This window comes from Echeneis naucrates, chromosome 23 (genome assembly GCF_900963305.1).
Source record: "Echeneis naucrates chromosome 23, fEcheNa1.1, whole genome shotgun sequence".
NCBI lineage: Eukaryota > Metazoa > Chordata > Actinopteri > Carangiformes > Echeneidae > Echeneis > Echeneis naucrates.
In genome coordinates, this window is record NC_042533.1 from 8,539,779 (window position 1) to 8,554,575 (window position 14,797).

The window sequence follows — 14,797 nt, forward strand, 5'->3', positions numbered from 1 at the left end:
AAACACATTCTGCATTCCACTGGCTCAATCACAGCACGATTACAATGTTGGCCATGCATTGAAAAGCTCTCGTGGGGCCTCACACCAAAATAATGTTTAACGTAAATGCAGTTAAATCATCTTTGTTTACAACCAAACTACGATGAGTACCTTTAAGTCCTTTTCCACCAAAGTATCTTTACTTTAAGTTTGAATTTTAATTACTTTTACACAACTTTCGAGGCAGAGCATTTTCATAAATTCAATATTTCATCAAGGTAACAAGCACACAAGCGCGCGCGCACACACACACACACACACACATACGGTTTCACATGTAATCCAGTTAAAATGGCTGTAATATTTAATTCATATGAGAATCATTAAAAGTGCAGTGGTGCCGTGTCCATTATGCATTCCTTTTCTAGCAGGATAAAACAGTCCTCAGATGTGGGAGCTGCACTTTGAAGTGTTGTCTCAGAAGCAGGCCAGCTCTTACAGGAAGTCCCTGATGTTTAAAACATGCCATGCATAGGGACTAACAAAGGTGAGAACTTGTGGCTTATCCCAAGATCAGGCAAAAATGGCCAGCCTGGAATTTTGGCTGTGATGGACTGTGCACACAACAGCGGACATCAAATAAAAAAGAAGCAGACAAATATACACATGGGTAATGGTAGAGGTGTAACAGTACAAAATACTGTAATGTGTATGTACAGTTGAACAGTGACGTGTACATACACACAAAAAAAGACAACAGATGTGACGTACAGCTGGGCGTGATGAGGATAGTGGAGCGTAAACATCGTCCACCCACTCAGCTGACTGAAATACTGCAGACTATTTTGTTTGGTTATAATAAGAAGAGAGATTGCTGTGGCCATAAAATACGACTGCTATTGCCTATATAATGAAATCATCCAGCATGGACATGTGTTGGACCAACAGCAAATTAGCAATGGAGACATGAGGTTATTGTGCATCACAGGGCCAAACTGATTCTTCAGGATCGTAATCTGCATTGGCCTAATTTATCCGAGTCATTTTGATTTGATTTCACCTATTACATTCAATTTCCTCAAATTAAATTGTAATGTGCTATCAAAGTGATTCAAAAGATATTAAACCTTTAGTTAGTGTTTGTAATCACTGAAATAGAAATGGCCTTAAAAGTTGCCTCAAATTTCAGGAAACGGCACAACCCTGGATCCCGCTCTCAAATCAGAGATTCATTTACATACAGCAGGCGAATGCAGTAATGTATGAAAATCGTATGGGTGAGCATAATTGGCGCTAATGCTAACATCTCTGCTTCATCTCTGTGCAACTGAAGTGAAACACATGCTAGTTAGAGCATTTGTTTCAGCAGACATTTCTCAGGTATAGTGAGATGTTTCACTAATCCAAAAAGCATTTGATTGTTTGTTTTTATTATCTGGCTGGGACGAAAAGGAGGACTTGCGATGACCCTGATCAATTTTGCTGTGTCCAGGAATTTTTCTGAGAGCCCTTCTGGGAAGTCCTGCTTGGCCTTTGTTGTGGCCTGGCAGCGGCTGCGACATGACAGTGTGCACATCAGTGTGTTTTAGCATATTTGCACACATCTACAAATTACATTTTTGTGCGTTTCCCTAGTACAAGCCTTTGCTGTGGACTGAGGGCTGAAAAGTCCTTCCAAGGGAAGTGGGTGTCATGAAGGTAACCTGGGAGAATGTGCTGAGCTGGACTGGATGTTCTGCTTGCAGGGAAGTGATACACAGGCAGGAACACGCATTCTGTCAAGTTTTTACAGCCCCCCCCAACACACACACACACACACAGTTCAACCCCCCTAACTGCTGTCTGTGTTTCTGCCTTGGTCAGGTCTTTCCTTGACCAAAAAACACAAGCATGCACTGACACACTCACAGGAAATGGCCTGTGCGGCTCCCCAATAAGCTGATGTGTCATGCCTTCCTTTCCGATATTTCTGCAAACGCTCAGGAAGGAGGCTGCAGTACCTCTGTTCTTCTTCCTCCTTTTCTCCCCACGTCTCGGTGAGACATACAGCTGTAGCGTGACACTTCTTGCTCTTCTCTAAGAATTTGCAGCTCCTGAGCTGGGAGACGCTGCCACTCCAGGGAGCCATGAGTCGTTGCTATGTGGTCAAAGTGATCACCCTAACAGAGATCCAACTTTTACAGGTAGGGGGAGTAACTTAGCTACAGGCTGGGAAAATTGGTGCAAGATCAGATCAAATTTCAGTTTAACTGGGCGCATTTGATTGTGTTTGCATGCAAAAGTGATTGTCTGCACTTACAGCCAGAATAACTACATAGCCACTGTGGAATGCAAATTTTGTGATCGGTTTTGCTATCCCAGTCTTATCTTCCCATACATTTCACAATCTAGGGTGTGTGGCTACAGCTATCTACTAGTTCGCAGGCTCAGCAAAAATACAGTAAGCATGTCTGAGAAGGCTTTTTGCTCCACTTTCATCTTATCTCCATAGATTCAAGATGGGAACACGATACTTGGGCTTTGCTACTGCATTCTGTAATTGTGTCAGTGTGCTGTAAAACACAGCATTTTGGAGAAATGACTGCAGATCTCCTACGAGGTTTTGTCCATAATTTGTACAGCAACTTAATGTCATGATCATCCCCTGTTTCATAACTTGTTGGATTTTTCTGAAGTGAAAGGAGAACTTGGGCAACATTGAAACTGAATTATGCAAGAGCTTTCCACTCAGAAGAAACACCTGTCAGTTTGTCTGTTATAATGTTGTCTTGCCCAGAGCAATTCAGTGGATCTAAAGACACGCACCTTTCAATTCTGAGGTAAACCATGACATTAAATCTATCTTACAGTGGGAGGCTGGAGAGATGACAATGGGGAAAATGCATACAACGGGACATGAAGATTACGTTTTCTGTAAATATATATTTATATGTGTACATACATACATATGTACGCTATACTGGTGGGATATATATGCTATTTTCCATACAAACAGAAAAGAGTGCTTATCAGAGAATTAATGTGCTTTGCTTCATAACTGCAACAGTTGTGCTCAATTCTGTCAGACACATATTCAATGCAACTGCTTAAAAAAGTATGAATATGAACATTGGTTAGCTTTCATGTCTGTGTAAAATCACTTTAAGTACTGAATGGAAATGAATGAATTAGGAGAAGTTTGAGAGAGAAAAGGAGAAACAGGACATACACGTGTGTGTGTGTGTGTGTGTGTGTGTGTGTGTGTGTGTGATTTTTACTGGTTCCGACGTTTTAATTGTGGTGTTTTAAACCTCAAGATAATGAAGTTAGGAAGATGTAGCTGATCTAATCTCATCTCCTAATGACAGTAAAGTTTATATGCTATAAGTGGATGCATGAAGTACAAAATCAACATATATGACTGTAATCCAGATATTAGGATGTAACTGGGTTAATTTGGGGGATATACTTTTTGTGCATGACAGGAGCTGAAAAAAATTATGACAAATGCACTGACTAATGCTGTTGCTTTATAATCAGTGAATTTGGAGTTTTACCTATTGTGGTGTAGGTCTAGTTTTGCATGTCAAAAATATCTATGCAAATATGTGTGAATGGAAAGTGAACCTGTGACCTCTTCTCTCCTAGTAACCTCAAACACTGGCTCAATTGTTGTAGCAGGTGCTTGCAACCAAGTTGAGAAAGAGAAAAAGTGCCCCAAAACATCAGAAACGTTGGCTCTCAAACTTCTACTTTGATTTATTGGCTTTGTATTATCTTCCTCTCTGATTTGCAAAAGGTTGTCTAGACCTGCTTCGTTCAAAACGTGGCCTGAGATAACTTCTGTTATGATAAAATTGGCTTGACTTGATTTGTGTATGGCTGGCATTGATAATTTTCAGCATGTACTCTTCACACATGCACAGGCCTGCCATTGTCCAGGTTGGCCTTGGTGAGTGAAGCAACATTACCTCTCAAATCTAATCAGATTCCCATAAGTGGATAACAAGCATGTCTCCGGCATTTACAGTAGTGAGAAAGCTGAAGTGAAACCAGGACAATCTGCTCTCACACAAAGCAGATGTGGTGTGCAGAAGTCCTGGCATCCCTCCTGCAATCCGTAGTGGGAAAAAATGTTGATTGGCTAACAACTGGCATCTTGTTTGGTCTGGGGAAGGCAGATAAGAGCTCTCAGTCTCTACTGACAAGTTCAGTATTGTGATGACCCTGGTCTTACTTAGATGGATAAGTGGTGAATAAAGGCAGCTCGTCTAGCTGACGGATGGATTTTAATGCTGAGTTTTCGTATAAAGTCTGAAGTGGCCACAACTGAAAGTCCCTATGGTTTAAGAGTTGTGCTGCTTTACATTTGACCCCCCACAAAAAAAAAAAAAAAAAAAAAAAAATGTTTGCACGAAGAAGTATGAATACTTATATGAAATTACTTATACTTCCCTTTCAAAATAAAAAACTGAGAGCACAAGCAATAAAATGTGCCGCTGATGAACTCAATTCATTACAGCCCCACTTGATCTGGCATGACTATCAGCTAATAGTGGCTCATATTAGCACAGTTTTGGCCTCCTTTTATGTAGGACGATGGTGTGAGAGCAAGCTGACTTTAGCAATATCTGTAGTGGCCAACGTTCCGGAAAAGTTGAATCATCACATATGATTTTGCTTCATAAATGATAATTTATAGCTGGGTAATGTCCTCTAAACAAGACACAATGATTAAATCAAAAATCTTCTTGAATGTAGCATCTCTTCCAATATTATGCTCTAAAGGGTAAAGTCATACAGTAGTGTCTAGTGAACCTGCTACTATGCCCGCATTGATGCTTATTTGACTTTCTTCTACTTCCAACTGATTAACTGAGGGCAGCCAGTATCCATTCAGTGGTAAAAATAAAAAAGCTCTGGCTGACTATTTTGTCCAGTGAATGGCATGCTTGTAAGACAAAATGAAAAACAAACATCGGGATAATAGACACAGAGCAAACCAACAACTGACAGGACTGACATTATAAATTTTACTGCCAACAATATTCATTCGTTCATCTTCTACCTCTTATCAGTTTCCGGGTCAGAGGGGGGGTGCTGGTGCTGATCCCAGCTCACATTGGGCAAGCGCGGGGTAAACCCTGGACGGGTTGCCAGTCCATCACAGGGCCAACACACAGAGACAGACAGAGACCAACAAGCACTCACACTCAGACCCACAAACAATTTACAGTCACCAGTTGACCCAAACATGATGTCTTTGGACGGTGGGAGGAAACTGGAGTGCCCGGAGGAAACCCACATAAGAGAACATGCAAACTCCGCACCAAAAGGCCCTCGGGCCCAGGAATCAACCTTCTTGTTGTGGGGCAACAGTGCTAAACACTATGCTGCTGTGCTGCCCTGCAAACAATATGTCCATTATTATTATTATTATTAAGTACTCCCAAAAATACTTTACAGGCCATAAACCAATAGAGTACGTGGTAACAGTGGGCTTCTTTGTGAGCTCCAGACCAATGAGTAAATTAGACATGCTAGGTGAGACATTCTTTCTGAAAATAGCCCTCCATTTACAGCAATAACTGTCTTGGATCTCAAAATAGTTTTGCATTTATTGTTTTGGAAGCTGGTAATACTGAATTGTTTGCATTGAAACAAGTGATTGAATGAAAAGGCTTGGTTAAAAATGGCATTAGAGGAGTTATTTAAAACCCCCAGTGGGGAACAAGGGTCAATTGTGCAGTCGAAACCCTGGAGCAGGCAGCAGTGGACTTTTGAGAACTGACCACTGATTGGTCAGTGACACAGAAGAGGGCGGTCCCGATGAATTAGTGATAGACGTTAAGGCAGATATCCTGCAGTGATCAAACCCTGGGTGATCTGACAGCCCAGTGTTTGAAGTGATTATACTACAACGCAACATAAAGGCTTACCCCCAGTGCTGGGCCTAATTAGTTCACTTAGGGGCCTTATAAGACCGGAAGGGACAGACACTCAGTGAGAAGTCAGCAGATCAACAGGACAGCAGCAGAAGACCTGGGTGCACTAAGTTGACCTGCTGCTACACCAGAACAAACCAAACCGAAGACTATTTGCTTTTCTGAGAATGCCACACTTAACAGACTGCAGTTACTACACGATGCGGGACGCGGCCAGAGCTTCAAATGTAAGAAGACTGAAATTGAATTAGTTAAGATCGTGTCAATGTGTTTTCTAACCTAATGTTTGTTATGCTTGTCAGGCTTTCATTACTGTTTTGGTGAGCTCACTTGTTGGCTGTTTGTAGTTAGTTGTTGTTAAGTATATGCTATTGCATTGAGTTGACTGCCGTTTTAAATAAGACACTGACACTGAAGTGCTCTTATAGTTCAATAACTTACTTAAAGGACCTTAAAGATGAGTCAAGAAACTTGCTACATATGAGGAACATGACTCACTTTAATGTGAGTATTAATATGTATTTAAAAAAAATATTGGGTGTGACTAATAATGGGAAGCTGCGACTCAACTATTTGTGTATCAAATGAGATCATATTTTCATGAAACAAACAGCCACAGCACACAACCGTGTTTATGCTCCCTCTTAGTCAGTGCAGTTGTTGGAAAAACCAAGGCACAACCTCCCACCTACTGAACTGATCTCTGAGTCGGTAGACTAACTGGAAATATGTATGATGTTAATGTGCTGCAGGTACAGAGCCACCTGGAGAACTCCAAGTTCCACCTTCATCAGAGCCAGAATCAGCAGGTCAAACAGTACCTGACACTGGGCTCCAAGCTGGCCTCATCGGCTGGGCAGGGCCACTCCGTGCCGCATCCACACGCCGCCGGCCAGCCACTGGCCACCGTGCCCATCATGAGGAACGGACACATGCCCTCGGTCAGTGACAGCAGCAACCCCAACAGCCCCGTTACCCTGCTCAGTATGGCAAATCACGAGAGCGAGGTGAGTGAATTTACGGAAAAATTGGGTGTTCAAATGTGAATTAAGTTGCTGCTGAATTTATGGAACTGAAATTGAGATCCCTGTAAAGGATCGAAATTGCAACAAAAAATTTGAACCACAGACGAGGTCAAACACAGACTAACTGTGGGTCAGAATTTTTGTGGATTTCACAATGGCTTTGACATTCATTCCTGGCAGCACACTTTTGTTTTACGATAAAATTATCGTGTTACTCTTCTTAGTGACTTGTGTGAGTTTTGCTGCACTTTCCCTGCGTGCTTTCAAAATAAGAGAGATAAATCATGGCTGACACTTGACATACACTATAATTCACATACACCGCTCACTATGAATTCCTACCTGGACTGGGTTCGCTACAATGCAGGGAGTAGGTCCAACCAAACATCTAAACAAAGTGACGCCATTATTGATCTCCCTTTCTCTCAGACGCGCTCATCAATAACTTCAGACATGCAGTCTCTGATGAGAGAACCCCTTTAAAGAAGGGGACTAGTTTGATAAGAGATGCATCTTTTTCCCCACAACCACAAACTCATTTCTAAACTCAGTGGAGAACTTGCCTGTTGGATTAGCCCCCCCCCCCCCCACCTTCCTCATGTCTATTTTGGTTTAACTGTTTAGATTTCAAAAGATCAGACTTGGGCAGTATTGAAATTCTGATACCGACATAATCAGTCTGTCCATGAGTACACTGAAATTACTGTTTTCTTTTAGTTTCCAATGGATGAAGTTATTGATGACCTAATTAGTCTTGAATCCGGTTTCAATGATGGTGGCTTGGATTGCATGGAGCCTAACATCTTAATGCAAAACAATGTAAGTATGAATCACACTAACTATTGCTATAACAGCTGCACACTAACTGTTTAAACATGCTTGACTATCAATGGTATGAAGGTCTTTTGTATTGATTATTGCAACAGCTTGCTTGGTAATCTGTTACACTGATTATTGCGCAGTTAGATACGTGTCAAGTTAAATTTCTTAATCATAATCTCTCCTTCTAAATTGAATCGGGTCTTGAAAGTGACGTTCCCTCACCCAGACGTTCAGATGCAAGCTTGACCAGCTTGGGAAAAGGGGGACATGTCTTAGTTTGAGGGCAGCGTAATGCTACAGATGAGGTTTAAAATAAGGATAGAAGTGCTGAAGAAGAGTGAGGGGTGGAAGGATTTAGTTTGAGAGAGTTTCTGAGCCATTGGATTGGGCTAACGCATACACTCCCTTTGGGCTTGTTCAGAAATGATACCATGCTTAAATGGATCAATTCATCCTAATTAGTCATACAGTGCGATGCATCACGTCCTTTCGCCGTGTCAACACATCTAGGAACACAGACAGGAGAGGGATTGAAGTGATTACAATAGGAGTAGTAGGGGAATTGTTGCAATCTTTCATTCTGATAAGCATTTCTGCCCCCCCTCCTCCTTCTCTTTCCTCACATCTTGGTTAGATAATGAGAATAAAACGCGCATGCAAACTGAACCAACGGCAGAAATGTGAAATGTCTGCAGTTTTTTTCTGCTTTGTTTCTTCATTTCTCCTCTCTTTCTTTTGCTTTGCATTCCTTTCCATCTCTTGACTTGACATGGCACCTTATCACATTCACCAGTCTAGCAGTAAAATTTGACACACATGTTGGGGATAAAATTGGCTGTGCGCATCGCTGAATCCATGGTGGCGTCTGTAGCATGTTCCCATAAATACACAAATGTGAATTAGACACACATGTGTGTCAGCACGCCATATCTTGACATCTCCCCCGTCCGTGAAAAGGCGCCATTATCGCAGAACTCATGCATGCTTTCTCAAACGAGAAGAGAGCCGTAGGAAAACAGTTTTGCCTCTGTTCAAGCAGTTGACCTAGCTAGCCTTTTCATCTCTAATGTAATGCTATTTTCAGCACACAGCACATCTCTGTGTTAGGGGCACGTTCAAGTTGGGGGGTTAAGGGGGTGGCGTTTGAAAATAGTAGCACTACCAGATCCAGACATTATGTTTGGTCAAAGCAAATCCAAGTGAGCAAAAAAGCCAGTCATGCTGGAGGATGGCAACCCTTTACTGACCTAGTTCCAGGAAGGTTAAGACCTTGTTCAGTTGTTTTACTGTTGCGAGATGAATCTGAAAGGATTTCAAGGCCACTGCAAACCAATGGGTTTGTCTTGTCCTGCTGTGACAGACATGTGGGTACTGCAGCTTCCTGCTGGGAAGTCCACAGGTAAAGGCCTGGGGGCTGACAACAGTCTCTGCAAGGCTCTGATCACTCTACTTGCCTATTGTCATTTTTTTGTAAATGCTAAACAATGACGCACAGCAGTTAAAAACAACTGTGTATTAAGGCTTTTGTTAAAGTATGAAATGCTTCCATGTATGTGCGCGTGTGAATTGTAAATGTGCTTACCCTCTGACTGAGCCTGTCTCTTTCTTTTCTCTCCCCTCTCTCCGCCCTCTAGGTGTCCCTCAGTAGCAGCATGCTGGACGTCTATGGGGGTGAACAAGGTATGAACGCCCCTAATGGTGGAATGAGTCCCACATCTAACCCCACAAAGCTCACTGTAAAAAGGGAATACACAGGTATGAACTCATACCATAGTCTTAATCATAAGTTAAGGACTTATGACAAGCTCATATAACGTTACAAGTTAAAAATCACACACAGCTGCAGTTGCTATGAAAAATAGATTTGAGGGAATTATAACAAAATATGGTTCCAAACATTAAAGCGTTGGATATAAGAACAGCATACCTGTGTAAGCTATAAATGGCAACATGAGTCTATCGCTTCTTGCCAAAATAAATTCACATTGCCTCTGTCAGGCAAGCAGAAAACTATGTAAGCTGATTTGTGTGTGGCAAGCAAACACTGTCCTGCTTGTCATTGGTTCAGTTAATAGGAGGTAGAAACGTGATTTTTTTTTTTTTTGTCACTGTGTGAAAACAGTGGGCCCTTTAAGACATTTCTTATTAATGTCATGCATCAAGAAAAGAAGCCTAATTGATTTAGGAAATCGAACGGATGCCTGAAGAACCCTTCACTCTCAATGGGCAAATTAGTAAATTGCCATTTGGTTCATTTGAGTGTGGGCGGAGAAGACAATGGTCTGTTACACAGAGTTTAAATTGTCTTGATTGAATCAACAGAGACAAATTGGGAAATCCAATCTCAGGTACCCAATTATGTAATTTGGAAGAATGTGAATGCAAATATGGATGCAGAGGCATTTTTGTTCCTCACCAGAATAGATTGGTGAATTTGTTAAATTGTCTTAATTGGAGAGCAAGTAGTTTAAAAATGGTTACCATTCCCCCCCCCCAACAATGAGCTTCGGACATGCTGGAGGGGATAAATTGGGCTCTTTCAGTGTTCTAAGTGTGTGTGTGTGTGTGTGTGTGTGTGTGTGTGTGTGTAAGGAGATCAAACTTGTGTCTGTGGTGTTGGCTAATGCGTGGAAACTCCACATTCTAGCTGACCCCAGCACTAAATTCCCTCAAAACAACTGATTGTGCGTCTCTCTGACTAGACCTTTTGTGGTGTTCTGTGTTGGTTGTCTTTCAGTTTCTAAATTAGTGCGCTCTGCTAATCAATTCGTTCCCCACTTCTATGTATTTTTTTGACAGAACATGACACAAGGGTGATGGCCAAAGAGAGACAGAAGAAAGACAACCATAATTTGAGTAAGTGTCCCCCGCTGCCTTTCAACTCCCCCACAGTTTATGATGTGAAGATAAATTATGGCTAGCCTGCAGCACAGCAGCTGGTAACACTAATAATTTCTTACTCTTCCTTTGTTCCACTTGTTTAGTTGAAAGAAGACGAAGATACAACATCAACTACAGGATTAAGGAGCTGGGGACACTCATACCAAAGTCAAATGACCCGTAAGTTGCAGATAATGTATTTATTCAAACCATATGCTGCTTCTTTTCAATTTATATCACTGAAACAACTGTAAGAACCCGTCTGGTGGGGAAGTGCATTAAATTCTGAGCACAAAGACCCTCTAAATGTTGTTCATTGAATTCAAATGAGAACTCAAGCACATTTCAGTCATATTTCAAGGGTGCACTTGAACTTCCATTGTAGTCTGTGCTCCAAGAGCTGTACATGCTCTTGCTGGGTCCCAGCAGTTCAGCTCAAAAGCATGAATGATGAGGAAAGGGTCAAATGCAAAGAAGCGGGCCACACCATTTGAATCAAAGTTTGAAGCACAATTGGAACATAGAGATGGAGGATGGAGTTGAATTGAAATCCACCGGCCATCTTTCGCAATTGAACTTTGCTTCAAATTTAAATAGAAGGTTAGTGTTGTCATTGTTCCATTAACGGGGGATAAAAGAGATTATTAGCCGCTGATCAGACCAATGTCTCACTTGCGTGGAAAAGGACAATTTTACTACAGTTCCCCTTTCCTCTTTTAAAAAAAGCAATAATATCTGAAAAAGAATGACTTGCACTCTAGGACCTTAAGTCCATTGCTCCATTTTTTCCCCTGTCTTTCTACTTAGCTCATTTTCCCTCACCTATTTTTACCCGAGGATTAATTTAACCGATCAAGAAGGTACGAGAATGGACTTTCCACATAGCTACTTAACTATTCTATTAAAATTCCTATTCAGTGTCCCCATGTAATGTCCAAGGATGAGTAATTGCCCAATGTAAATCACCATTTCCTATTCATATCATAAAAGGGGTAAAAACCTCTGTGTTAAAACTTTTCCCCATTTTTTTTTTTTTTTTTATTATGGAGGATATTCTGCAGACATCAGGGGTTATGTGTAAAAGGTTATCTTTTACATTTCTCCTTTCTGCAGAGACATGCGCTGGAACAAAGGCACCATCCTGAAGGCCTCGGTGGAGTACATAAGGTGGCTGCAGAAGGAGCAGCAGCACGCTCGGGAGTTGGAGAGCCGACAGAAGAAGCTAGAGCAGGCCAACAGGAGGCTGCTGCTGAGGATCCAGGTAATACAATTAAACTGTCTGTGCTCAGTGTTTCTTCATGAAAACACATGGTTGAATTGGTGAATCATAACAATAACAATACTGAGAGGAAATTAAGTAACAAGAGTACAGCTGATAAGTATTTTCAGTCACCGGAGGAATAAAAATTGAATTCTAAATAAGCAATTCAAACTTGCCATAATTATTAAAAAAATATATTGTCAATTCATTTGGAAAAAAAAAAAAAAAGGTGCAAAGTTTAAAATCAATTTCTCACTGCCTGCATGAGGTGCAAATAGGCATGTCAAGACTATTTCACTTGGTTTAAAGAAAATGTCTTCACATGTTCCCCGAACACAATAGAAGTGTGCTTGAGTTCCATTGTAGCATCCATTTAGACTTCACTATTTACATCTCCACTTTGAATACAGCCAAGATGAGACAGAAGGCCGACTGACCCCACTGTGCCAATGCACTTCACTAATCTCCATGTCCATAGCTTTATTACCCTAAAAGCTGAATTCAACCCTGAAATAAGCAGTTAGATGGATGATGAGCACTCGCTGAGGATACGATTCATGAAACATACATGTACAGGAGGCAGCAGGTGCACTCGCAGATTGTGGTTTGTCTGTGTTTACCAGAGTGATGCAGAAATCTGTAATGATTTTCAAAGATGACAAACGTGTCCAGGAAATGTCCTCCACCGCTGACGATAAATGAACAGTTAATAGAGGTCAGAGTGAGCTCTGTGATGAGGATGACGGCAATAAGTAATAAGTGTTTATTGCTTAGTGTGTGTCAACCTAACCACAATATGTGGAGGAGGTGTAAAAAGGGAGGGGCATAGATTGCCCGACTGTTATTTCACAGCAAATCTACTCATAGCTGAGGACACTTTGGTATTCAGTTACATCCTACCGAGCCAGAAGTTGATCATGTCCGACTTATGACTAAAGGTTTCTCCTTTCTTCTTTTCCAGGAACTCGAGATCCAGGCAAGAGCACATGGCCTCCCAAACATGGCTGCAGCTTTGGGAACAGTTGAACTATCCTCCCACCTCCTCAAACAACAACAACAACAGCAGCAGCAGCAGCAGCAGCAGCAGCAGTCACCTCCCCAGGCCCAGCAGCCCCAACAGCCGCCCCTGTACCAGGAAGACCCCAGCAGTGACTACCTCCAGAGGCTGGCTGCTGTAGCTGGGGTGCCGTCTATCCCCACCGCCAGCGGCCCACAGGATCACATCACAGGCACTGACGGCTGCACCACCTTTTCAGACCCGCTGTCACACTTCACAGACTTCTTCAGCACTACACTCAAAGAGGAGCACCGGCTGGATGAGATCCTGATGGACGACCCGCTCTCGCCATTTGGCACCGACCCGCTCCTGTCAGCTGGCTCTCCGGGAGCTGCATCCAAGGACAGCAGCCGCAGGAGCAGCTTCAGCTCTGCCGGGGGTGACGACCTATAATGGGGCCCAATTTTCTTAACACACTTGTTATCTCCTCACGACACCACGGTTGTAATCCCCAGTGTTAAAGGGCATACATAGAGTCTTTAAAAGACTGACTGACAGTTTCAGGAATACAATGATGGCCACTCACAAGGCTGCAAGTAATTTAAATGACAGTTGACGTACCTGACACAGCTGCTCAAAGTGTCACCTGTACATAAAGCAAGTAGTTCTTGTCAAACGGTTCGGGCTTGGTCGGCCCAAAAGTTTGCATTTTCTAAAGCTCAGTGGGATCAAAAACAGCCAAAGGACGTTCTGCTGCACCACCAGCTCTTTTTAAATTTACCATGGACAGTGAATATGTTACTCTGCCTCCCACACAGAGCAGAAACAGACTCGTATGAAAAAGGGAGACACTTATCAGCCTCGATGTAAATAGTGTAAATGACCGTCTGTTGTCTTGTCTTCTTTTTTAGCTGCACACTGCACTGTAACAGGAAGAATACTTACTGAAAATCTTCCACAACTGCCTGTCTTTGATGAAAATACTACTGAGCTGTCAAAGGCATTTTTACTCAGTTGCTGTTAGGATTATGGTCATGTGATGTGCCTTATCTGAACTCCCAGTTTTGCCTTAAAAACAAAAACACATAACTGATCTATGTCTTTTAAGTGTTGTGTGCTGTGTCTTTAAAATGAAGTTATGTATGTTTTAATCCATGTATTCATAAAATATATATATGTTATCTAACATGTTATCTTTTGTAATAAGAAAAATACAATAAACCCCTTTTTTGATATACTTGATATTGGCTTCTTGCTGTCATATTATAAAGGGCATCAGTTATTTGATTTCTGCACCCATAAAGTGTTACACAACACACTAAAAATATCTTTAACGGCAGCTTTTATCCTAAATGCTACATATACTCCATTTAAATAGAGAGAATAACAAGTGGCTTAACACTATATGTACTAGTGGTAAGAAGATCTGGACTACAAAGAGGGAACAAAGCCTGAAAAGTTGGAAGGTGAAAAGCTGGCTTACAAGGTGGCTGATTGGCAATGAATGGCAGAAAGGAGAAGAGAGGACGGAAATTGGATAATAAAGACAAGTAGAGGAGGAGTAATAATTCTGATGAGCCTACTGTGAGCTGATGAGCCCTTGAGGATGAATAATGGTGAGGGATAAAGAGTTTCCATGAGAGCTGAGACCAAATAAAGTTTCCTCTGAGATAATCTGGATGAGATGTGTCCTTTCGCACTGCAGGAAAATCACCATAAACTGTTTGTACCATTAATAAAGTTCATGATAGATCATGATGTTTGTGATAAAGAAAAAGGACTAAACTTTGAACTCATTATGACCAGCAACCTTACAAATGCAGCATTTAGTCAGAAATCATTTATCAACATGTAGTTTTCTGATCTTGAAGTCATGCATTATTAATATAACAAATATAGTGTAAGTATA

General features: G+C 41.6%; 1 protein-coding gene across 4 annotated transcripts in view; it reads left to right on the top strand.

Annotated features, from left to right (window-relative positions):
- Positions 1-14,104, top strand: part of tfec (transcription factor EC) — a 37,184-nt gene extending 23,080 nt beyond the window's left edge. Inside the window, exons 1-8 of one of the 4 annotated variants that reach the window (XM_029495105.1) lie at positions 5,788-6,130; positions 6,656-6,910; positions 7,646-7,747; positions 9,385-9,505; positions 10,550-10,606; positions 10,735-10,810; positions 11,744-11,891; positions 12,853-14,104. In XM_029495105.1, the coding sequence (XP_029350965.1) occupies positions 6,071-6,130; positions 6,656-6,910; positions 7,646-7,747; positions 9,385-9,505; positions 10,550-10,606; positions 10,735-10,810; positions 11,744-11,891; positions 12,853-13,341 (1,308 nt within the window). In that variant the 5' untranslated portion in view covers positions 5,788-6,070 and the 3' untranslated portion in view covers positions 13,342-14,104. Of the gene's footprint in view, positions 1-5,787; positions 6,131-6,655; positions 6,911-7,645; positions 7,748-9,384; positions 9,506-10,549; positions 10,607-10,734; positions 10,811-11,743; positions 11,892-12,852 lie in introns of those variants that run through there. The other 3 variants (XM_029495106.1, XM_029495103.1, XM_029495104.1) reach the window with 3 other exon arrangements.
- The last annotated feature ends 693 nt before the right edge of the window (positions 14,105-14,797 follow it).